The following is a 27359-nucleotide window of genomic DNA, read 5'->3' as shown; positions in this document are numbered from 1 at the left end:
TTGGAGGCGAGATGAGGAGGGTTAAAGGGACTCTTCTCTACCCAGAAAGAAAGCCTTTCATGGGCCTTTTTTTGCAATGGGCCACTGGGGGAAGAGGGCAAAATTGGCCAAATGAGAGAAAGAGTGTGAGAGAGGGAGGCTCATCAGGTCACGTTGTACCTTTGTTGTTTCATATCCAATGTACAAGATGTTGATGCTTGTGTCGGAGGAGCTGAAAAAACAGAATTCTCCATGAAGTGCACACACACGCTGATACAAAGTGTTTAATTCACTAAAGCATAATGAGTTAAAATCTATTTGATGATAGAAAATCAAAAAAAAAAAAACATGCAATGAAAGGGAATGAGGGCAACACCGAGTGAGAAAGAGAAAGAGGGGGGTCATGCTAGGTGGCCAAACTGACAAAATACCGTTGAAACTGACTGATATTTTCTGACATTTCGCAAACTGGCAAACAGTTCATTTCATTTAGCAGATACGTCTACGGCAGCTGCAGCAATGTGGGTTCGTGTATCAGACAGGCCAGATAAGGGCTGATAGTGAGATTCGCTTGGCCTTCTCCACAGACAGAGCCGGTCGACCTGTCAGAGCCCAGCTAAACACAGACATCGGATGATTTCTGAGAGATGCGCCCCTCTCCCCGTGGCCTTATAAGCGCTGTTCCTCATGTTTTTCGCTCCACTGGGCCCTGTGTGTCGACCCGGTATGCCCGCCGACCTTTTCCCAGAGTTTGAACTGCCGTCACCTGGGGCGAAGCGTAGAGGAGGAAGAGAGAAGGAGAGCCCCCCCTCCCTCCCCTCCTCAGAAGTGCAGGACTCCACCGCCAAATTGCATTTGAGGAGAATTTTAAGCACTTGGCAACACCAGGAAAAGAGACTGATGAGAAGAAATGGTTATTTGGTTACTAAAATTAATTGAGAGCATGATTAACTCGTGTAGATATAAAATAGGTCACTGCAATCAACTATATGCCTTCACTGGGTTTGAGTGATTGGTACACACAGTATGTATTTATTTAAAGATAGATGTTTTTGTAATTATAGATGCTACTGTCAGCAGAGATTTTAATGTTATTCCACACTATGAAATTACATCAAGTGGGAGCAATTGTTCTCTAGAATTAGACACAGCCGCCAACCAGCAGCTACATGGTAATTTCTCCATCGGCTTTCATACTGTATGAAATGATGAACTGATAAAAACATCAAACAAACCAACCAGAGAGCAGCAACACATGATAACATATAAGGATAGGGATAGACCGCTAAGGCTGCTACACACCACACATACATGTATGTCCATAGACATGGGGAGGGAGAAGTCATTTCACTCCGCTGGGGGAAAAAATAGGAAAATGGCAAGGCAGCACAAAAATAAAACGCAGATGCGCAAATGCATTCATGCAGAAAATCCTTGCCTTTAATCCAATTCCTCACGCTTTATTAAAACAGAGCCAGAGAGATAGCGTCAGACAGGGACCATGATGAAGAGACTAACCATGAAGAGGAAGCTCACATAGCACAAACATACACAAACATGCGTGCGCGCACACACACACACACACACACATACACACACACACACTGCAAAAAAAATATACACAAATCAAAGGAAAATGAGATATGGAAGACCATGAATAAAAAACAAATGCAAATTCTTTCTTGCTCAGACTCTCACTTTCTGTTTCACTTCACAGAAAACACATGACACGTTTATGCTTCCTCACAACGCTGAGGACACACGCACACACACACACACAAACACACACACACACACACAGGCAAACAGTGTGTTGTCAGGCTGTTAGATTTATAGATGCACAGGTGCCTCTGCTGGGTCACATTAGGCCAGGCTGCTGTCCACTCTCTCTCTCTCTCTCTCCCTCTCTCTCTCTCTCTTTCCACACCCTTCCATCATCATTTGATCATCTGCTCTGAAAAGGAGGGTGATTTACAGCACAGTTCAGCCATGTGTGAGTGAGAGGGAGAGAGCGAGAGAGAGAGAGAGAGAGTGCGTGAGCAAGTGTGTGAGTGCATATGTGAGAGGCATTTCCGTCAGGGGCGCGGTATGCTTTAATTGTCTGTCTCCATATTTCGGTGTGTCTGAGTGCGTGGCCTTGGCTAAAATTAATAACAATGCTAATTATAAAGGATTAAAGCCTGTCTCCCTCTGAAGACTGGACTCTTTGCTGCTTATTGCTGGGTCAGAGGAAGTCTGAACCCTCCCAGCCTCTCCAGTGAGAACAGCAGCACCGGAGGAAAAAGGGGAGCAGACGACAGGCTCGCACGCTCACATGTTCACATGCACCATCACACTAACAAACATACAAATGCAAACAGTGAAGTCAAACACTAGTTTATATTGGTCGCGTATAAAAAAGATCGCACGAAGCGATGATCAATGAAACATTACAGAAATGTAAGTACCGTTTGATAATTACTGTTCCACTTGAAGTTCTTGCTTAACGAAACACTTTGATTTTTTTTAATTATAAGGCCTGCATTGAAAAGACTTGTCAGCTATATAAAAAAACACTATTAACACAACTTTGACAGAAATATGCTCAAATACCATGTTATGTTTAATGGTCAGCATTCAGAGATCTGAAGGACCTCCAACTGACTTTCATGTATTTGAGGTCTCTAAAAGGCAAAAGTGCTCTCAGGTCTTATAAGGACATCACTCGAGGCTCCCTTTTTTTCCAAGATATGAGACTTGCTTTAGACTTGACTGACTTGAGAGTTGAACAGATTTAATTTTTCTGCAACATAACGTATGCGCCTTTCTTCTCAAAGTGTCCTTGAGCAAAATACAAAACTCCCGTCAGTCAAGTAATGTGTCACACAGAAAACCTGTGAGGATGTGGCTCATTGTAAAAGCATATAAAAAAAGGCATGCCCGCGATAACACGCTCAACAACGATCAAACTTCACACACATACAGTAGCCTTGATCGTGAAAAATGTAAATCAGGAAGCCCGAATACAAATGCAACACACGTCTTTTGAAAGGTGTAAACACACATCTATCTGTGCGCATGTCTAGATGCACTGCGGCTTCACAACACACATAATTGTATGACTCAGTGACATGGATCGTACTGTGAGGGTAAAATCTCAAGCGAGACGTTACCTGAGACAGACATAATGAGATAAGGAGAACGAGAAATAGCATCTGGTCCCAATTTCTGTTTTTCAGCTCAAAGTTAGATTGTGAGCAAGACTCAAACAATGAGTCACTCATATAACCTGAGCTTTTCTCCTTGTATTTTTATGCAAATAATGACGAACAAAGACTGAATGGGAAAATATGGCCCAATTTTCATCACCACTGTAAAGTTTCACCGCGCTTGAGATAAAAAGGTATTTCTTTTTTCACTAGTGAGGTAATTAGGCAAGTGATGTCAACACATTTGTCAAATACACATATCAGCATCTGTATAATATTATCCTCTCCCAGCTCTTGTTCAGGTTAAAAATGTATAAATGCTATGGGGGACTTTTCCAGCCCTGAGTAGCGTCTTTCTTCACAGGCAGCATTAAGTTCCAACAACTCTAACCAAGGGTCCATCCCAATAGTGAGTACTCGTGTGATGTATTTCCAGTAACTGCCACACTGCCCAAGTGCTTGTTAAGACCGCAAGAGTGCAAAGGCTTATTAGAGCTCACTGGGACACTCTTGATTAATACGGACATCCTGTCACTCATGCAAATACAAATACTGTGTATGTTACAATCTAACTCAGATGAATTGTTGGAGGAGGATTAACCAAACAGAATCAAAGTTACAGTCTGATGACTGAGCAAAGAGGAGAAATACAAAGCAATTAAATAGAGTTAGGCTATCTAAAAGCATGTAAATAAAGCAAATAAATAGCAAATAAAAGAGACATAACACAATATTATTTTCTGTCTGATAATATTTTTTAGAGAATGGATCATATTTCTTAAAATCTTTGATAATGGATATAATATTGAATATTTACAGTATCAGATAATATTACTCTTATCGGTCTCATCAAGATAAAAAAGATAATATTATGTTAAAAACCATCTGTGGAGCTTCTGCCTTAACTTAGACTTTGAATATTAATAATAAGATTCACACTGAATCCAACATATCATACACTTCAACTTCTTCTCTGTTGATGTTGGTCCCGAAGCCAGCCTATAGGCACAGTACTGCCAACAACTAGACTGGCGTTGCGCAATATACCGTGGTGAATTGTGGGATACACTTGGCTCTGAATATGGCTTTGAAGCAGTATTAGGAAAAGTGTGCATCAAGTACTGGTTAAGTGTAGTGTGTGTTGGTATATTTCAGATGTGGGAAACACTCGCCAACGACCTGGCAGTGCGTGAATGCGCACTTAAGTGCTCAAGATCAGAAGTGTGAGTATTGGGACAGACCCCAAGATAACAGAGCAGTGTGTATGTTGCCTGAGAGGCCAAACCCAGGACAAAAAAAAGTCTATAAAGCTTCATCGCTGTGAGCGCACTATAATAACTGAAGGCAACTCAGCTGATCATATTTACATTTTGATCAACTCTGAGCTTCCCCCATCTGGATTATATTCAGATTATATTATTATATCCTATATTCAGTAAACCTATTTGCTTCGGCTTAGTCGATGGAAACACCTAATTTGAATCGGATTTTTTTTTTTTTGCCGCCACACATTAAACATTCCCTTGATGGAGCATCATGTGCTGCCACATGATGTCATTGCCAACTTACCTTTGAGACACTTATACAAATACCGTATACTATATAAAAAAAACAAGTGGGCTGGAATTCACGATGAATTTTTAATATTCTTCAGTGTGAAACATTATAGGCCTGAACTGCATAAATTAACACCTGAACTCATATTGTCGTCCAAACATCTGGACTTCTTCTCTCCCTCCATGTCTGTCAGCAAGCTACTCTACATATTATTCTCCATGATAACAGAGTGAAATCATTTAATCACTGACACATTCATCTTTTAGTAGGACTGGCTGCGCCACATGTCCATGTCCATCCATGCCAGAAGGAGGGAGAGAAGAGGATGAAGAGAAAGGAAGGAGAGGAGACAGGAGAGAGAGAGAAAAAAAAGAGCCTGGACCCACTGTCAGCTCAGTGAAGCAGAGAGAGAGGGAAACACACGCCGACACAGAGACGGATCGCTGAGAGAAATACACACACACAGTTTTACAAGAGAAATTTGTTCTGTTCTTTAATCGTGGAATCTATGAACCTATAAACATCCATACAGATGCCTCACTGTACATATGAGGGCTGACATAAACACAGATGCACCGAACCACGTATATATATGTTTACACAGCACATGTTACAGACACTGCAGCATTTAAAAATTCTAAAAATATCTGAACCAGACATGCAAGATGCACACATACACACACACACACACACGCACACACACATACAGGGTAGAGAAGCTGTGGTGGAGCTGGCTGCCTGGGGGAGTCAGCAGAAGGTGAGCAGAGATAAGGCTGTGTGATTGTGACTGCATGTCAGAGAGAATCTGCACACCACAACAGTTCAGCATGCCCTGCGCCTCTCTCTCTCACACACACACACACACACACAAACACGCTTGCACACACAATGCACAACACAACAAATAAACACACAAACTTTTATATATATGCAGTCTGCATCACCTGCAGCAGTGTACCATAACAGGGGATTTAGACTAGATCACATGTGGCCCCATGCCCTGTATGACAAAGTTTCTGGTATATTATAGAATTTATGAAATTTGTTTCATGTTCGGCTGCATGTAAGTGGCCTGACACACCGAGCCGACTTCAAAGAGCTAGTGACGACAGAGGCCGAATGATCAAACACTCTGCATCACCTCATGTCTTCTTTTTTTAAAAGTTTCACTTAGAAACACAACAAAGACTACAGCCGGCTGCAATCTGACTGCCTTCCGTGAGAAGAAATAATCTAATAAGTAACCAAGCATCAAGGAGAGACAAACAAAAACAAAGGGCCATTGTCGCGCCACTGCGAATCACTTCCAACGAGAATATGTCCAATGATAAAAAAAAGTTGCAGCGCTACAAAGTTGTTTTTCTTTTTGCTTTGAACTGATACGATCAGTTTGTAGTGTTTTCCATTTGAGAAAAAGAAAAGGAAATGTGAAGGTTAAAATTAAGGAGCTACTGCACGTAACTGGTAAACTCGCGGATTCGCTAGGCTGAACAGTCAGTCAGACAGCTCCATCTCACCCCTGCTGCAGCTTCAACGTGCTGAGTCAGGCCAACAGCCGTTGATAAGGCCCGATGAGAGCCAACGGTGCCAGGGCTTTAAATTTGGATGGTGTGTGTGTGTGTGTGTGTGTGTGTGTGTGTGTGTGTGTGAATGAATGGCATTTTTCATGTCTTGTAAAAAGGACCATGCAGCCCTTTTCAGGGTATGCATATGTTATTTATGTCTTTTTTTTCAGGGAACACCCAGTCTGACGGGGTATATGTCTTTCTGTGTGTGGGCCCATCAGCGTAGAAACTCTCAGAAATACTAGACTCATGAGTATTTTATGGATGAGGAAGTTCTCACCAAAAAGTAAGACCGAAGCACTTCGTATATAAATGCTAAAACCAAAATTTCAGCTCCAAATAAATGACATTCTTATGTGCTGATCTCAGGCCTTGACCGCACTAATGGAGATAAATCTGAAAACACTTTTCACTGTCGAGGGTTTTCTTTCAACACTGGCATTTTCAGAACAATTTTTCCAAAAGATTTGCTGCCCACATTGACAGATGTTTAAATATCTTCTTTTTTTTTCCTCTTTTTGCTTTTGCTTTGACAAACAGTGTTGATAACATACTCTTCTCCTCAGTAATTAACTTCCAATTTCCATAGAGTTATCATTGACATCTGATTGTCTGCTGTCAAATGAAGCACAAATATAAAATATTGATCTGATCGACTGTCATAACATGCTGCCTGAGAAAGGTAATTCCTTACTGATTTGATTGATTTGATTCACACATATTACACATTAGTCACAGGATATGATTCCTGAGGTTCTTAGAAAATCATTAATTGAGAACAGAAACTGGACTAATCCCAAGAAGACACGTAATCTTAATTGCACTGAATTAGAGTGTAGTTGCTGTAATTATTTTTTTTCTTCCACTAAGTTACAGTGAGAGAGAGAGAGAGAGAGAGAGAGAGTGAGAAAAGCAAGCATCTCTTGCAAGGGCACTGATACACAGAGAGACTCAGATCCACTGATTAGTCATCATCCTTGGCTACAAACTACTCCGCTGTCATCATTAGTGAGAAAAACAAACAAACACTGAAATGTTTTTTTTGGTTGTACATGAAGAAGTTGGACACCTTCACTTTTAGCCTTTTTCTACCTCGTGCGTTTTTTTTAAAATAACACCCCCTCCACCTCCTCCCTCCATAAAATAACTGTGGCATTTACTGGCAGCGCTCATTATAATATCAAAAGTATTATCAAAAGTAAGAAAACAGCCTAACACAAACAAATCTAAACTAAACACAACATTATGTAAATGTTTCTGAAAAATACCAAGCAAAGTTACCCAAATACATTTTTTCTAAAGCAAAGGATAACTTATTTGACAGGAAATGCATTGTCACTGTGGATTTTGTGTAAGAACTGTACATTTTTTGCTCACATAATGAAACAGGATGATGAGTTGACCATTAAAATCAGCATCTCATCTTATTTTATCAAGACAAATAGTGTATCTTTAACATTATGCACCCGTTTAAGTTGCACTAAACTAGGTTATACAAATTGTGCTTCTTACAGCGTAACTCAGCGTCAGCTAAAGGGAATTTCAGTACTTTATTTATCCATTTTTAACTTGTTCTTTTTAGCAAAGAATGTCCTGTACATGTTTGTTGTCCAGTAAGCATCTCTATTGTTGGTTGTTAAGTGCCTTGTAAAGAGTATCTTTTCTCTCTTCAGCTGTCTAAATTCTTGAACAAGCCTACTTCCTTAAGCATTAGTCCGCTGCTGCCTTAGAAATATTTTTTCAGGGCTTGACATTTAACCTTATAGATCTTCCATCAGGACGAGATTACTTTGCTTTGAGAATTTTTAGATCCTGATGTAACAAAATGCCAGTTTCACATGGTGCTAGTTGAAATACTGCCAAGCTCTATCAAAAAACAAAGGAAGAGACACAAACATACAGATGCACAGATACACAAATACACACACACACACACATCCAAACAAATTATCAGTGAGGCCCTGCTGACAGTGTTCAATTCTGGAGAGTAGATGAAAGTCATGTGATTGGTTAATTTAGATGTCTTCCAGTTCAGGAAACTTGCTGTGCTGAGACACAATCATCATGTTTCTTCCTGTCAATTAACCAAGCAGTCATGTAAAACTGTGATCCTTCATTCTTACAAGATAGGTCAACCTGTTGCTATGATCTTATGATCTACATGTATGACAATTTGCGCTTTAAATGGGTTTCCATGTATTTTCTTTTTCTATATATATATATGTATTTTCTAAAGGGATATGTGAGATTATTGCCCGACAGTGTGTTTAAGTGTTTTGTGTGAGTATCGGGTGTGTCCACATCCTTTTGGCAAGGCTGAAGAAAGAGCAAAAGAGAGACCAGGAGTGTGAAAGAGTCAGACTTAACTGAGAGACTGATTCCCCTGGAGCAGAGTCCTAATCGAGGCTGTGACTAGAATCACAAAATGTCCAACTTCACTCCAGCCGCATCACTCCCAGGAACACAACCATCAAACACAACCGGCACTTAATTAGCTTCTCACTTGCTGACTTCACTTAGCTCCGCTCTACTTATGTGTGTATGTGTTTGTGTGTGTCCTCAGCCCAAGGCTGCATCTGAACATTTCAGCAAATTGAATCCCATTTGTTTAACTTCTATTGAATACAAGTAGGGGGGTGGGGGGTGGGGGGGGTTGGCACAGAGAGACTCATGACAGTGTGCTGTGAACAGTGTGTGGGATTCTGTTAATCTGCATGGCCCTATTGTGCTAGACAATGTTCCCAAATCCGGTGGCAGAGCATTATATCCAATGTTCTGCTTTTATATCTAATTTTGCAACAATAAACAAACAACTGGTCAGTCAAGCAGTGCTCCAGGCCTACCTGTGTTACTTGGCATCTTGCCATTGCTGATCTGCTTGAGCCTTTTCTGGTGGGATTTGCCGTTGTAGTGGATCTGGGCCTGTGCGGCTGAGTTGAGTTGGATGTTGCAAACCTCACACAAGGTGTAGCTCCGCTGCTTCCTCTCCCTTTTGGGTCTGTAGAGTGCAGAAGGCAGGGCGCCCCCTGGTGACTGCTCATCTGATACTGCAGCTTCATTCTGGGTGTCGCAGCAAATTTCCCCGTCCATCTGCACTCCCAACCCAGCGTCAAGCCCCGTCCCGTCCAGCTGGGTGTCCGGCAGAGCTGATTGGCTGAACGGACGTTTCATACCTGTAATAGAAGAAGAGAATGGGAGGGAGAAGGTGATAAATACAAAAGAAAGGACATACAGAGTGACAACATAAGGAGCAGCAGAAAAGACCAAAATAAAAAGCAAAAAGAGCAGTGTTACTTAGAGGTTATCATTTACAGCTCAGGTGTCAGACTACACCATCATGTACAAAAGTTTTATCAGAGACCACATGTCTGACGCGCCTCCCTCCCTTCCCAAAGCACCCCAGTGTTAGCATGTGCAACACAGCGTGCAACATAGTGTATCCTGTCTCCCGCAGATGGAGGTATCATTTTCCTCAGCCTGGTCTGACCTGGCACGGCCAGCATACAAAGCCACCCTGATAAAACAGAGCACACACACAGGCAAAAATACCCCTGATTCCCAAAGCTTTGTAGAGGAGTGTGTGGAATCTGACTCCTTTCCTGTCCGATGTAAGTCATGCTTGTCAGCACCTTCCAAACACAGTTACACCCTCAGTGTGCACACACACACATACTCATGAAGACATCAGGAAACACAGTGAAAGGAGAAGACCAGGCACAAATGCACATATGGTCACACTGGAGGTCTACCATACTTGAAGTGGCAAGACCAAGCGGCAGTGGTCCTGGGGTGCAATGAGACACCACTTGGGGGAGACAGAGTGCTGCAGTGTGGCTCTTTGAGGACTAGTGAGGACCCTCTGACAAGCTGTTATACTTATGATGATGACTCCATGCCTGCTTGCTGTCTGTGCACCCCTGCAAGCCAAAATGCTGCAGGAGTAGCTGCACTGCCTCTGTCTAAGATCTCAGCCAAGCGGTGCCTGGATCAGATAGGCGAGCAGGAAAACAACCAGGAGTCTGGGGCTTATGAAACAGCTCTGCTCATGTGTGCTGACATTTACTTTTAGTTCTGTTTGTTTGCGAATTAAAGACATATTTTTTCTATACAAGATTTAAAGATTTGATATAGAGATATATAGACAAATACACAAACACCCTTTTAGCTACTACTCTGCTATACATGATTTTTAAGCAAACTCTTGCGCAGGAGAGGAGGAAAACTAATAAATTAACAATAAGTTAAAATAATTAGGGATGGAAAGGCATTAGGTTCAAATTAGTTACAGATACAACTAACAGAAACTGAACCAAATATACAACTGTATGAGCTTAGAGTAAGCTGAAACACTACTTTCATCTCTTAAGTTTGTACAACTCAAACAAGTTACTGAGGAAGCACAAATCATCCTTGTGATCAGAAGAAACCTTTAGCTGTAAAAACGTATGAGAACCTCCTGAGGGCCGGATATACGGGGGGTTAAAGGAGAAAGCAGGACAGTGATATAGAAGGAGACAAAGAAGCATAATGACAGCTCTGTCAAAAAAGTCTGCTGCTTGAACACCTCAGTTTTTCCAAGGAGGACTCTGTGGTCAGAGTAGAAGCCTTAACAGGTTAGACAGTCCCAGAGAGGAGCAGTTTGTTTCACATGCAGCTAGTGTCTCCATAAATAAATGAAAAGGTAGGTCTACAGTAGCTCTGCGAAGGATTGAGACATCACCATTGGAAAAAGTCCCTGAAATACACCCAGCTGTGCATTTCTGCTGCTGGATTTTGGCCTCCACCTTGAGTTATTTACGTAAACACCCAAACCGCCCAGACACACACACATACACACAGACCAAAGTCTATGATGCATACATGCCTGAACGCATGAAAAAAAACTCACACACAAATGTGCTCTCTCTCTCTTGCTCTCTCTCTCTCTCTCTCAAAGACACACACACTCACATACAGTGCTCAAAAACACATTAGGGCAAGCAGTCTCCATGAAAGCTGCCATTCACGTTGCCAATCTGGGAGCACTCAAGAGACTCCATCAGATGTTTTCTTGAAAGCTTTGAGCAATGCTGCTCTCTGGCACCGAATGAAAAAAATCTCTGTGGTCCTTAACCACACAACCTCCTCACACTCCTGCCAAACTACTCAGCAAGCCACCCCAAATTAGCATGGTTGTAAAAACAAAACCCTCAATGACGACCTATAGAACATAACATACAGAGCATATTACATCCCTCTGTCCTCCGTCACAACCTTCATAGTCAACAAAACAATCCTAACATTCAGATATAACAGACAATTAGACGATCTCAAAGACTGCTCATGCTTTTGAGGATAAAAAGCAAGTACGGTGTCTACCCTCAAAAAGTTGGTCTTAACCTCATGCTTGTCATTTTGTGATACAGTTTAGCCTCCTGCAGAGATGAAATAAGCATGCCTGTTACCATAGTGACCAATCTGGCACAGGTCTGACAAAATCATCTCATTGCAGAAACAGTTCATTTAGCTTTAGATGCTAATAGTGATTTTTTTTTTTTTTTGCAAATTGGTATGAATTACACTAACCTTAGAGCTTCACTGGATATGTATGCAGCATGACACAAAACTAGGCAGATTGTAGAGAGGAGAGGAAAGTGTTTTTATCCTACTACACCATCTGCATTTTGAATGTGAGTTACGTTGTTAAAGAGCAAAAGGACAACTTTTTCACAGGAATTGCATATTCTATTTTAGCTTCAGCTTTTTTAAAAAGTAAGACAAGTATTGTTTTAATAACGTATACGTTGGCACCTGATACATACTGTGTGCAACAAGACAAATATGAATAAATCATGAATGCATTCATTTACCATTTTGCATTGTATCTCGTACAATTTAGTTGTTATTTTAAAGACATTTCAACAGACATTCATTTTTAAAGGGTATAGACTGCTCATACTAAAATTAAAGATCTCATGCTCTAAATCTCAAGTTTATACTCCTGTGCCATTTTTGCATCACGTGCATGATTCTGATGGATATTCCTAAATAGAGAAAGAAACAGATGTCATGTCTGAGGACATTTCAATAAACCAATACCCTGGGTGGTCCTTGTTTCACTGTGAAGTTTCTAGTACCTGGAGAGTGAAGGGGATAAGCTACTTTCATGTACAGTAGCTATGAATCCACCTGCTGGATGGAGGCTCACCAGGACCAAAAGGTTTTCACTGCTTTCACCTCTGCATATATAAGTGTGATTGCAGAGACTCTTCTACTTCTAGAAAGAAGCTGTGTGAGACAAGATCCCATGCTGTGGCTGGGCACAGAGATCTGTAGGCTGACACAGGACAGGAGATTGTCAGGGGGTAACCCTGAGGGAGGGCAGGAGGCTTTGCCAGCCTTGCCATGTCCACTGTTTCCGCTGTCTGATGTGCCCCCCGCCCTCCTCCACCCCCACCCGCTTACACCGCACACCCTCCTCCCATGGCACATGGGAACCATCAATCACTGCTGTGATCTTGCTGAAAGACCCAAGCTCACCCAGCATAGCAGCTCGGCAATAAAAACTCTATTTATGATCTTGTGTCTGCTGCTCACTGATCCTGAAATACTATCGCACTTTCCCTAGCTCAGACCAGCTCTAACCACCGGCCCACCTCGAAGAGCACCCCCACCCATCCACTGTGGCCACAGTTGGCATGGGGGTGTTGGTTCTTCCTGTTGCAGGCAGAAACTGGCCTCCAGATGGTCCAGTGCAAACACTGCAGGCATTTTAGCAGCTCCTAAATCACCCTGATGAGAGGGGGACACCGAAAAGTGCAAGCCAATGAGACGCAGAGATTCTCATAAAGGCCACCTGACCACATACTGTACATTTCAAACTGTCAGGAAAACACAAGCGTGTGCACACACTGCTGACATACACGCATGCATGTGTACAGTTACAGGCACAAACATAAGTTGCTCGGATTCTGAAAATGAGGAGTAAGTAAGTCAACAAACATGTACAAATAAACAGAGGTATTTAGACTTGACTAAATATATCCTCTGCTGCCCACAGTACACGGACTGACCTCAGCAATATAAACAAACACAATCAACAAAAAAAATATAATCCAATGAAGTCAACAAGCATTGCAGCAGCCAGAACACACTGGCTCTGAGGAGATACAGATACACATGCATGAAAGAAAAGAAAACAGTAGTAAAAAATTAAAACAGTTGCATGCAAAAACATCAGTAGTTAGCATTCCTCACTATTAAGCAGTCCTGACAATATGACTGCAGGCGAGGATATTCTGTTTCCCTGTCTGACGTATATCAGATGGGTAAGGATCAAAATTCTCCTGACAATCATCTAGAGCTCAGGGCACTTCACTACATCAATTCAGTGATGGAAGAGAGACAGGAGGAGAAACAGAAAGAGAAAGAGATTGGTAAAGAGAGCACAAAGGCCCTTGTATAATTGGCATAATCAAAGTATCATTACTGTCATCACTGCTGTATTGTCATTACTGCAACTACAGAACGGGCCTGAGGTCTTTGAAGCTCCATGTCTCTGTATCCAGTGCATCAGTGTTGATTATATAAAGTCCAGACTGCGATTCTCTAATGAGTGTAATTATACAGGAATCAGTTTGGCGCTTATTGAAAAAGAAGCTTCAACTATAGCGCGGCTGGCTTGGGAGTCGAAAGCTAGAACTGAGTGTTTGCAGTCCCTGTCACCCCCGGCCCGAGCCTGAGAGTAAATGAAAAAGCAGTGGCACATAAATTGATGTGTTTTCTCTAATCTTTGTTTGCAGCAGTTCTTTGGCAGCGCACAGGGAGGGCATTTGTTCACCGTCTGTGTGTATTTACTTGTGCACGAGAGTATGTGCCAGTGTGTCCTGGCAAAAAAAAATGTTTCACCGGGGGAAATTTATACAGCATCACACTGATCCTATCACTGAGGCTGTATATGAGTGTATATGTGCAAGTTGGCACACACATTGGACAGAGGGTATTAGAAGAGATATAAGAACTAGACAAAACAGCTTATTTAACAAGTAAACAAACTTACAAAGGTTGACATTTTTTAGTATATTCATTTTGTGCCTGTCTGGAGCTAAAAAACACACAATGATACATGTTATACCAGTAGGTTATGGTGGAGAGCATACATAATTTGTACTGTATAAGTGCACAATTAGTAATTTGATAAATGTACAACCAGTCGAATGCAAGCACACATTAGTCAGGAGGGTGCCATTTTGTTCCAAATTGAGAGCAAACTAGACTCAAATCAAGTGTGATGTCCATTTACAAGTGGTGTATTAATATTACATGTTAATTTAGGATACTGACACCTTCTGTGGAATTTTTAAGTGATAGAAATTGCACTATAAACTGTCAGAATTGGCGTCAGATGAAAGTCCATCTTACCTAATTATTATTTCGATTTTAGATGTGCCGTCAGACTCCACTGACAGCAAAATTCAGTGTTTGAAGTATGTTGTCATGGCAATCCATCCAAACATTATTTCACTCTGGACAAAAATGTTGGATAAACAGATCAAATGACTGACTAGAGCAGCCAGATTCTTTACCTGGATTGGGGTACAGGCGCTGAGGGCTTCTTTTACACTGGCAATGTTGTTGTCCAGCTTGATGCACTAAGGTTTGACTCCAGTTATACAAGACTGTTATGTTTACTCCATTTACTTTCTAGGATCCTCTAGAAAACAAAACAAACCTTTGACAGTTTATTTCTGCTTCTGTGATAGTTTCAGCAATGCAAATATGAAATAGTACAGTTTGGCCTTCCATGCCATCTTGCTATTGTCCGCTCCTTTTTGTCACATTGTCACCATCCGCTGGACTGGACCAGTGTAGCTAGCAATGGTTGAAGTAATGTCAAGATGTACGTTTGTCCTACAAAGCTGCCGTACTACGGCTAGACATAAACAGGAAGAAACTGAATAACCCCCACAATGTGTCCCCATCGTACTGATAACACTAATACTAGACCTAATATAATACTGTATTTCTTGAAGAGTGGAACAGTGCGGCTAAAAGTATCCACTCCTCTAATGATACAATTATGGATGGGGCGAGAAGTACAATCAGTGACAGCCTCTCTTGTGTGCGCTCCTGATTGGCAACTAAGCCAATCACCCATTAATCTTAAGATTAATGATAGATTTTTGTGGGTAATTTCATACTCTATAACTTCACACTCAGTAATATCAAAATTCTTGAGAAATAAAAGAATTCAGTCGCTGCAGCCCACCTTCTTCTCATAGCCTAGGCTGCCTCAGCAGTGAAGTAGGGCGCCCCAGCCAACCCACACAGCATACATCTTAACTGAGTAAGGCCATGGCCCAACCTCACAGGGGTCCACTGTCAGGCCACAGGCCCTCTGCACACCTCATTCTGCGGGTCATCAAGGAGCACAGGAAAAATGCAGGTGTATCATGCCCAGAGGGGGTCAAGTGAAACACAGCTGACACAAACATGCACCCTTTTCATCAGTCTTGGGTCGTTCCAGCTAGCATAGACTGTGAAAGGGAGCCTGGCATAGCCAAGATAGAGCTGTATGAATGGACAGGGCATAGACCATTATGCTGCCGGGCATATGTCCTTAACACTCATCCCATTAAACAAGGCTGCCAACACTGCCACACTGTGTGTAGAGTGTGTACGGACCACAGTGGGAGGGTCTCTTCCTGCCTGCTTATAGGCTTGGGAGATGCACTCACAAAGCCACCTAGCAAGGTGTTTCTTGAAAAGGGCTTTTCCAGCCAAACCATCCCTGTAGCACTTGAACAGCTGCTCTGTGCATCTGATGGGGGCGGTGCATTCAACATAACATGCAAAGGCACAAACTGGGCAAAGCAGATGTATTTTTGCCTCCTGGTTCCCTGCATGGGGTGGAGGTCTGAGAGTAGTTCAACTACATTCACCACAAAGCAGCATGCAGAGTGAGCTGACAGGGCACTTAGCTCACACACTCTCTTAGCTGAGGTCAGAGCAAGCAGCAAAGCTGTCTTGAATGTCAAAGGCTTGTAAGGATCCTTCACCAGAGCCTTGAGCACCAGTGGCAGTTTCCATTGGGGGGTAGAGGGACACATCACCGGGCATTGCCTTCTGACCTCCTGCAAGAAATGTTTCACAAGAGGGTGGCTAAAGACCGGTCTGTCGCCAAAACCCTTGTGACAGCAAGAAATGGCTGCTGCATACACTTTAATAGTGGCATGAGACAGACACTTCCACCCTTTCCGAACCCAGCCCAAATCAGCCTCACCACCTCGGGGTAAAGCCTCCACTTGTCTGGTAGGTGGCCGCCCCTCAACATGAGGTTGGCTCTCCTGTTCTCCGGTTCCAGAACATGGAGCACCATCAGAGACAAGAGATCCTCTGATGCCCATCTCCACAGGTTCTCCACCAAACTCAACAGGGCAGCGGACCAAACCCCGCCCTGCCTGTTGATGTAGTCCATTGTGGTGCAGTTGTCAGCCCTCACCAACACATGTCTTCCCTGTACCAGGGGCTTGAAGTGTTGGAGGACCAAAAACACAGCCTGGAGTTCAAGGAGGTTGATGAGTGGGCTCTCTGTCGGAGGCCACACTCCACCTCTCTACAACTCCTACTCTCCCCAGGCAAGTCGAGCACAACTCCCAGATATTATACCTGTTGTTGCAGCTGGGGGCTGCTCTTCCTCCAGTTGATCGCGAACCCTAACTTGAAGCGAGAAGCGAGCTTCTTGGAGTGGCGACTCCATCCCTGGAAAGCGCTAATCAGTGAGCAAACTCGCAGATCCCTGAAGAGTAAGGATGGCGGACAGCAGTGACGCTGCCTTATATACTGTGAGCTCCACGCATATTCAGGTAGGCACGTCCTGATTGGCCAGCTACGTTTATGCAAAGTTCAATGGGCGAATACATGCGTGTGATTGGTGGAGAGTATTACCCATAGAGTCCAGTGGAGGGTGGAGCCTGTGTGAGATAGCTATTGTGACTGTTGGAGTTTTCTGTTGTGCAGTTCCATACTAACCACGCCGTCAACAAACACTCACTCAACATCAACATCAAACACATCTTCCTCTCTCACACACACTTTCTGAGTCTTCTTCATCCCTCACTTCTTTGCTTGTTCTCAGACTGATATATTTCTACATCTCCAACATGCAGCCCCCAGACCCTACTGATGTGTGCAGGACTGTCTCATAATTGTTTGAAAGACAGATCTTTTTTTTGCTCTTTGAATATGGTTGTTTGTAAGCACACAGACAATTGCAGATTTATGTGTTTTACATTTACATTTGCTGGTATGGATTGTGGGCATTCTTAACAACATGGTCAATAATACAGCATAGTAGCCTATACATATGTATCCTCCTGTGAATTGTACTGAATTGTAAACCCACTTTTGTTGTAACAATCCATGCAGCATAAGATACAATGAGTGTAGGTGAACATAAACATGAATCATGTGCAGTTAGAGATGTAACAGATTAAGGAAAGATATAGCGAGGGTAAACTTCTGCTTTTCCTCATCTGTCTAAATTTTCTCTGAAGTGCAGTTTAATCCTTTCTTTGAGATTCTGTTAAAGGATGGTATGAATGGAGCCTTACAAATAGTTATTGATCAGCAAGTCTATGAAAGGATGAGGAAAAACATCTGTTCATCTGCATGTAATCATATGCATAGTGTTTTCAAAAGAAAAACTATATCTGAAGCATCTTTTATTGAACTTCAAGGAATACCGTATTTATCTTGTGCTTCATCATGCAGTCCAGATTTCACAATTTGCAAAAAGCGACTCCATTCAGTGTGGCCCGATTCATTTTTCAACCACAAAAAACAGACCAGTCCAGCTTTTGCACTACTATTCAAATCCCCGCCTGCTTTCAGCATGCTAAAGTTAGCTCATGCAGGAAAACAGGCCCATATTCGCCTTGTTCACATTTCACCACAAACTCAACTGGGGAACTGCCCACTAAGAGTAACCACAGACACTGGGAGAGGTTCCATACAACATTGGATATACTTAGACATGGACAAACCCAGGCTCAGCCACAGTCACAACATACACACACTGCACCGTCAACCAGCTACACACACAAACACACACACACACAAACACACACACACACAGATGAGAAGACACAATCTTTATTCTCAAATCCGGGACTGCAAACATTTTGGATGGTAATTTGTGCAAAGGCCTATCTACGAGGTGTTTATTTTACAAACTGCTTTGGCCTGTGCCTTTCACCTTTTATCAATTTATTACCTGCTTCAGCAAACATCTGACACAATCTGTAACATCTAAACAACACAGTCTCATGACACCGCTAAAGTAAGAGCAATATTTGGAAGATGTGTTGAAGAGTTTTTCCCAGCCAGGAATGAATCCAATTAATTTCTTAATAAGTGGTCGTATTCATCCCTGGAGGCATCTGTTGGCTGAGGTGTTACACAAAAAGCTGGTGGATTGAGAGCCTTGCCAGTGGCGTTCGGCCTATGTCGATGATGACCAGATTCAGAAATAGCATCAAGGACATTTTGCCACCACTGGCTTAAACATGAATGGTTCAGAGAATCACTCAGAATTATTAGTACTGACTAGCACTGGCTTTCCCTGTACTCACTTTCACTGTAAATCATGCCAGAAAAAGCTGTACACAACCCGTGAGGAAAGTCTTTTGCTAGTATTTCTCTAATTTTAACCACAAATTTAGAGCCAGCTATATCAGAGTCCAGCTACCGGTAGCGTTGTGTGCTCTGTCATATGTCTGGGGAAAGGGATTAATTCAGAGCTGGTTGGGCATAGATTTTGCAGGAAAAGTAGATGGATTTTTGCTTTTGGATAGGAGACTCTAATATTATATATATACATTTATACTGTATATATATTTAAGAAGGAAAAAATAGGCTAAGTAAGAATGATGCGCCTCTATCAGCTCATCTTCTTCTCTCAACACCAATGCAATTATTGTTTAATGGGCTCCAATAGTTATCTGCAGAGCCCAAACAAGCTCCCACGCTCCAGTGACAGAACCATGTAATTTTCCCACACAGCTTGTGTGACAAACAGGTATTGCATGCACTCTGCAGAAAACAGAGAGCCTGAGCTTAGATAGCATGTCTGATGGAGATGGGAGGAAACAAGTTGCCTTCGGGAGAGAAGAGAGGAAGAAGAGGAATGGAAGTTGGACACAGGTGCAGCACTGTGTTTTATACACATAGATTAAGTGCAGTCCATTTATGCTTGCACATTCTTGCATGCATAAAGTCCGCACTGTATCGTCACGTCACCCAAAAACAAACACATGCACACACACACACTCCTCCCTTCATGAAAACATGTTATTCCACTAATACTTTTTTAGGTGGGTGGATGATTGTAACTCCTTAAATAAAAAGTACACCACAGTGAATCAGCTAGCATCTGTGGCTAGGAATAGCTTCTGGTCTGTTTGTCTTCAAGGGGCACAAAAGATATGTAGACCAGACATTCTTTCATACAGCTTCTCAGAAAAACCACGTATAACTGAGGAATCCACTGCTCTCTGACCACAAACTATTTAGACTAGAGTGACCTAAACAGAATCAGACACCTCCGCTGGCAAAGAGAGTGAGAGAAAGTAAGGGCCCCTGCTGTCATGACATTAATGCAATCATGTTCCTCTTTTCCAGCAACACTTCAGTGCACAAGTCAGTGCTCGGCTTGAAATCTGTCACAATGGGTTCAAAAACTGTCACCGTAGTGCTTTTATAGTGCAAACTCTGCTGACAGCCTCACCTTAAAGGCTTATGTTGTAACATTTTGCAAATTAGCTTCAAAGTATTATTTGAATTATGCTGGTTGAGACTTGTAATATTATGCTTCCATTTCGTCTACCTGCTTTTGCCTGAAAAGGACATTGATGTGATTCTAAACATGGTTAAATGAATAAAACCAAAGTCAGTGAGTGATGCATCTACTGTATTCTATGGAATGGACGGCAGAGGATATAAACGAAATTATTTTTAAAATAAGATATTTGTAAATTTGACAGACTGATTATTGTACTTAAAATAATTAACTTGAGAAATACGCTTTTCCATAAAAAGATACTTTTCATGGTGATTTGAAACATAAACTTCTGTTTCAAAGATGCCCCAAAGAAATCTTCTCTGTTAACAGTGGAGGTAACTCTGAATAGAGACGCCCGGTATATGTCTAAATTGTTAATTGTCTCAGTAGACTGTCATTTATCTCTGAAAGTTGAAGCCTTGGTATTTTATATTTTGGTTAAGAACCCTACAGAAGATGTATTGAAATGGCTAAACAAGATGACACTGCTTGGTGAATTTCATGTTGACATTCATCAAACGTGCAGAAAGCATAAATCGAAAGGAAATATAACTTAAAACTGTGTAATAATATATTAAACATAAAAATACTGCTGCAGAGGGCTCTTCAAACAATATAACAGCATTAAATTAATGGCAAGAATTATCTAAAAAATGTTCTGACATGTTTTGAATTGTATAATTTTAACTCAAACTTTTGGTTTTACCCTACTTAAGTTTATTATAATCAGTGGCCCCGCCTATGTAACAAACATCATGCATCAAACCTGCCAACCTGTTTTCCCATAACAAGTCAAATAGAAACATAGTTACCACATCAGTTTCCGCTCCTCCTTTCTTCTTGACATGCTGAAAACACATTACGAAGCCTCTCAGAACGGAGGAGTAAGATGGTGCACAATGACCAGCTGACACTGAAACCTCATATGTCCCGCCCAATTAAAAGGCAAATAACCTCCACTAGATTTTGATCTGCTATTTCACGTTCAGTGTTTCTCTCTCACTGGATCTTCCTGATGGCACCTTCATGGGAGGAGGCGCCTCCGTTGATGCCGGTACTGTATCGCTTACAAGCACTCCTAATGAGCTGCTTCTTTTCATCGGTGTGGCGTACCTAGGCCTGTTCTGGGGAGAGTTGCAATTACTGCAAGGATTTGATTACATTAGCCTCATCCCTACCTGTCGTTAATGACATTAGTGCTGTAGGAGGAAATTCATTAGACAGAGAGAACCGAGTCGGTCTCCCACACATGCAGTTAGACAAACTGACAAATTGCCTGCTCCATTGTAAACAAATGTAATTCAGTGAAAAGGGTGCTTGTGCAACAAGCGCGCAAACACCCGAGCAACTTCAACTCAAAGCATCTGGCGTCATATGTTGAGTATTTACAGGAAGTGAAGCAACACTGGCTGCCTTTACACAGAGGAGGTGTGTTTGACACACTGAACTAAACATATCCACATTCACACAGACACACACCTTCAGAATGTAAGAAGTGGTCTCAGAGGAAAGACCAAAGGCAGAACTGTCCCAATAAAGGGAGATAAAGAGCACTGCTGCTGCTGCTGAAATGCTGTTTCAGCATGTGGGGTGAGTGTGATTCAGCTGTGTATGTCTATCTGTGTGTGTGTGTGCGTGCGTGCGTGTTGTGGTATCCAAGAGTGAGTATCCAATCGTATTATCCTGGGATCAGCTATGGTGTTGATGCTGGCATGCAAGCTGTCCTTGCCAATAAGCTGTCCCTGCATCCATCAGTCCCTGTCGCACTCCCAGTGCCAGCTCCGACAAGAGAAAGGATTACCTACCCAGAATTGCGAGCACTCGTTATTTATGTTGCCATGCTACTCAGAGGAACACACAAAGAAGAAAGAAATTATTGGAGGACAGGGGGGTATATATATAGGAGGGCAGATGAGTACATTGACATGAACTGTAGGACTTAAGATAAAGAGAGTGGGCTTGACATATAGTAAGTTTTATGTTCACTACAAAAAAAACTGCCAGTGAAGCAAAAATTAAATTACAAGCTGCTTTTTTTGCCACTTGGGGCGGGCAGAACAAGATTGTCACCTTATAAAGTTGTTTTGGCGAACATGTTTTTACATATCTAACAGACAAAAGCAATTCCTGAAAATAATGTTTGGCTCTTTAGCTGAATGTTCCACTTTGCTTTCCAGCTGGTCACTAACTTGGCACATCTGTGTGCCATTTGGTGATGGGTGAGTACTGAACAGCGTGCTTTCTTAGAACGATACTTTAGGATAAAAATATCACTGAGCGTGGCTTTAATGAGATGTCTTTAAATTAGCATACAAATTTGGCCACAACAAAACACTATCAGACATTGTAACAAGTACAAAATGACTTAATTTGAAATTAAATTCTGAAAGCTTCGACAGGAAGTTGAGAGGCAGACATAGACCCCCGACATCATCATCACACACTCTTCCATGCAGGTAGGACGCTCCAGTTCATAACTAATGTAGCTTGGATGACAACACAAAGCTGAGTCTTCTTAAAATGAAGCTTGCTTAATGCAACTACATTTAAATCTCAATATAAGATTATATAATAACTTACTAAGATACAATCCAAAGCCATTAATCTATTCAACAAAAAGAAAAAAAAAAGCAGTGACATTTCTGTCTGGCATTTGTTTACCTTGAAACCAGTTATGCAACTGGTTCTTGAAAGAATAATGATGAAAAATAACAGTTAAATCATCTTAAAAACATAAAAATATCACGAGTTTCTTGAATTGCCTTTTTGTAGCCGATCCACGAGAGAGAAAATCAGGTGAAAGGAGGACAATGCTGTAAAAGGACTGACATTGTGAATAAAAGGTAGTGACGCATGCAGTCCCTGCTGAGTTCATTTCAGTGGACCTATAAACACATTAACACCAGCCACCGCCATAGAGCTCCCACAGCACATACTACCGTATATCCACATGCCTCTCACCTATCATAAAGACACATAAAGCTCTCAGACCATATGTAGGTCCCTGCCTGTTTGTCACTCACAGCAATGTTCGCCTGTACTGCCCTTCTTTGATCATGAGGCTTTACCATGTCTACATCGCTAATTAAATCTAATCCAATAATCTAATTTAATCTAGTCTAGGCTTACCTAATCCAGATCTTTTGTCAACAAGTCCTTGGTGGGGGGATATATTAGAGACCAAGTGTGAGACATGAGCTGCTGGCAGTCATGAATCTTTACAAGCTAGAGAAGGATTTGCAGGTTTGTTCTCATAGCAATACCACTGTGTTACCTTAAAGGAGTTCATTTATAATTTTAGATTTCCATTCTGTAGAAAAACACAAATTCATTCATATTCAGCAGCTTATCCATTTAGCGGAAGTATTACCATTTTATCTAAGGACATAAATGACCTAATATCCTTTCAAAAACAGTACTTTGCTTCGTTTAGGTGTCGCTTTTCAGGACACATTTTTCACTCTCCGTCTTTGGAGAAGAAAGAAAGTGTATCTATGGCATACATTATGCTACCCTGCTAAACGTATGGAAGTGATTATAATCAGGTCTATGATCATATGTGACAAAGTGTGAGCCAGAGCTCTCCCCTTGCTGTGATCGACAAAGTCACAGCAATCAGAGAGAGGCTGCATTCTGCTGCCCCTGTAGAGACTCCAAAAGTAAAGGCAGAGATGGAGAGTGGTGGGAGTGAGGGGTGGAGGGGTGGATGGAACTGGGCATGCTTGCGTACTCCGAGTAACATCCATGCCAAGGCTTTGATGAGGAAGTGTATCTGCTTTATTAACCTTCAGACACTGACAAAAAGACTACAAATGCATTCTGTGTTTGGATGCTTTCCAAAAAAGGGAAAGCACAAGCATGGTTGGAGCTGATGGGCTAAAGTGAGAAGGCGTCGCAAAACAGACAAATGAATAGACGCGTTCACACATTCATAGTCATAAACAGCTCGCAGTAGTAGTATCTGGGTCAAATGCGATCTTTTAGGAGAGAGAAACATGGTTAGTCTGAGGGACAGGGTGGTTCTGCCATGATGGATGGAGTGTAATTACAACAACACACAGACATATGTGCTAACACACACATGAACACACAGTAAACACACTTGACACTCCGTTCAAGTCCAAATAGTGATGTCCATAGAAAAACCAAACTGTCACGATGCCATAAAATACAAACTAGTCTGACCTTTGAACTCTGTTGCCCAATTAAGTTGCCCTTTAACATTCCTCCCTCCACTGTGACCAGATCTGTCTCTGAACAGGTAAACATCACGTCTTCCCCTACACTTGGCACAGCATACACTAGCCTTATTGAGGCCCTTCTGGGCCTTTGAGCATGTAACCAATTTCCTGTCTGATGTGAGAAGGTCAAGGGACCTGCTAAGATTGGTCGGGGTAGGCTCATGAGGAAAAACTTTACACCATATGTCTATGTGTTAAATGAAATGATGCAGTGCTACAAGCACCAGCTGTATTTCTACATAACAACAGACACCTGTATACACCAACACACACACTCACACACACACACATCTTTCCCTCTCCCTCTTTGCAATCGCTGGCACATCTTCCGCTTTTCTATCTGCACGTGAAAGACCCCGAGGAACCTATTAACACTGTTAAACTAGGCTAATTATGTAGCAGACACTTTTAACACTGAGGAAGTGTGTGAGCAAGTGTGTACGCATGAAATGAGAGTGTGCGAGAATTAAGCATGCATTTGCCTGATTGTGTACGGCGTGTGGTAATGTCTGTGTGTCTGTGATTGCTCTCACAGGAAGTGAAGTGAATCAATCAGGTTGCCACTCACAATTACCAGGCTATTAATAACAAAATACTCCACCGTTGCCTCCACAACAACCATAACAGCCGGAATGACTCCGGTAGGAAAATAGTTTTATCACCATATCAATTATTCAACACTTGGCAGTAAACAGAATTTGCATGCTCTTTATGGCTTTACAGACAATTCACTGTTGGTTATGTATCTATATCCTAATGTATTTGGGGATAACAGCGAGGATCAAGGGCCCTCTCCATCACTGTCTTAGTGGTAGTGACAGAGCCAACTGGTGCTCATCGATCACACGCTAAACCGCTGCGGAGGAATGAACATACTAACAACTATTTAGAAGCAGAGGGCCAACTTCCAGTAGCAGAGAAAAGCCCAAGAGGTGTTAATGAGTAAGTATATGGTGAGGACGTGAAAATACAGGACCTAAATGAAATGATTTAGTCATCAGCCAAGAGGTCAGTAATAGATAGATAGATAGATTCTTTATTGTCATTGTATTAATACACAACGAAATTGGCAGCAATCCTCAGTGTAGCAGCTTGGATGAAGACACAGAGCCTCTAAGTGTTGGAGAGTGCCAGGTCGCTACATCTACACACGGCGCCATCATGGTTGAACACTTATATTTACATACAAAAAATAATTGTTGTCCCGGCGTCTGAGGGTAGCGATGCTGGGTAACAGTTTGAGTCTGTGGTGTTTTTCAAGATGCACTCCAAAACTTGTTGAAACTTGTTGATAATTTATTGTACTAAAAAAATGGATTATAGACAAAAACCGTCACCATGACAGGGTCAGTATTTGATTGCTACTAAGTCACCTGCCCAAACAATTACGCCTCTCGGCCGCAAGCAATCAGAGATATATATAGCAATTCTAACTCATATATATATAATAATTCATCGGCTACATGATCAGATTTATTTTAAACTAAAAATGCCTATAACACTTGTAGTATGTTACACTATAAAAAGTTATTCTTACAGATAGATGTAAAAAATTAAATAAAAAACTTGACGTGGCAGGTGTTAAGGAAACTATGCAAACCTTCTATTTCATCAGATTTATTCCATTTTCCTTTTCTGCACTGTTATATAAAAAAATATGTAAGGCTCATAATTTTCGCCCTATCAACTTTTTAAAACAAGCAAATTAGCAAAACAGTTAATTTTAACCCTGACGTTGTTACTTTTCTTGCTACAAGAGAACACTGAACACCACAATTTGTATTAAATAAAGTCCTTAGTGACATTGAAAATGCTTCCAGTGATAGAAAGTGAAGAGAAAAACTGATAGAAATCACAAATGATTAAGAAATTACGATTCAAACAAATTTCTTTTATCATGTTTTCACATTCTTAAGAATTTCTTAACTTTAATTTTTCATTTACTGGAATAATGAGCCTCAAATGTCAAAGTAATGTAACTGAATCTATAACCTGAATAATTACAGGGTTCGAGTAATCCCTTTGACCGCTGTGTGTTACTAATTACAACTTTGGCAGCACATGTTTGAGACACTAACAATCATTTGTAATCGAATACATGTTCAGAGTAACCTCTCCAACCTGGCTGGCTACCAGAAGTTTAACACATCAGTGGGTCAGTGTGACACAATGATGAGCTGCTGTTGTTGTTCCACGCTGGCTATTACACAGGATACGGTCTTAGAATAGTGTGATGGATCAGTGGATACAGTGGTGACAAGTGAGAATGTCACTGGGTGTAACAGCAGCACTATACTTAGGTACCGTGTGATATATGGCTATACAGTCACTCTGAAACTTGGCCTTGGCTCACTGCTGTTGCTTGATTAACTTCTGGTCTGGTACTTGGAGTCTGTCACTCCTGCTGTCCAGTTTACTTTGATAGATTTTTGGGGTTTTGCTTGAAAAGAAATGCAATTATTTGATCCAATTCTGACTGCACAAGCTTGATGCCCCAGTGGTCACACAAAGAAGCAGACAGTGAGTAAAAAAAATATATATATATACAGGCAATAAGAGAGTGAGGCAGGGGGGCTTCAGCATCGCCTTACTGCCACAGATCTCAGTTTCTCTCAGTCTCTGGGACCGAAGAAAACCCTGACGCTTAAACCCTCCAGGCCACCTGGCATGTGTGGAATATCAACCAGCCTGATGCTGTATATTTTGGCCTTTTATTTAATATCAAACACTGGTGAGCCAGAGCTGCTGTAAATACGTTAAAGGAGGGAAAGAGACCAAAGCTTGAGAAATTCAAACCAACAAGCCCTCAGGAAAACCAGCGGAAAGCAAAGTTGTTTTAACAGCTCTTGTTGGGATTAGCTGGTCATGAAGTCTATTTCATCCATCCCACAAGATTTCTGTCTTGAGAGAAATGTGACACTTCACATCTTATCAACCAGCATGTGTGGGCTGATGAAAACTTGGTGAAATCAAGGTGAGTCTTTTTTGGCCCTCCAGATGTTTGTATGAC

The 27359-nt window shown here is 41.7% G+C and overlaps 1 protein-coding gene across 2 annotated transcripts in view; it reads right to left on the bottom strand.

The window, feature by feature from the left end:
- The window catches only part of znf385c (zinc finger protein 385C), a 124476-nt gene that overhangs the window by 70267 nt on the left and 26850 nt on the right, over positions 1 to 27359 (bottom strand). For both annotated transcript variants that reach the window (XM_044332329.1, XM_044332330.1), the window contains exon 2: positions 9133 to 9462. In XM_044332329.1, coding sequence (XP_044188264.1) covers positions 9133 to 9460 — 328 coding nt within the window. In that variant the 5' untranslated portion in view covers positions 9461 to 9462. The remainder of the gene's footprint in view (positions 1 to 9132; positions 9463 to 27359) is intronic.

This window comes from Thunnus albacares, chromosome 17 (genome assembly GCF_914725855.1).
Source record: "Thunnus albacares chromosome 17, fThuAlb1.1, whole genome shotgun sequence".
Lineage (NCBI taxonomy): Eukaryota > Metazoa > Chordata > Actinopteri > Scombriformes > Scombridae > Thunnus > Thunnus albacares.
Note: the sequence above shows the minus strand (reverse complement) of the source record. Positions and strands in the feature narration are given on the sequence as shown.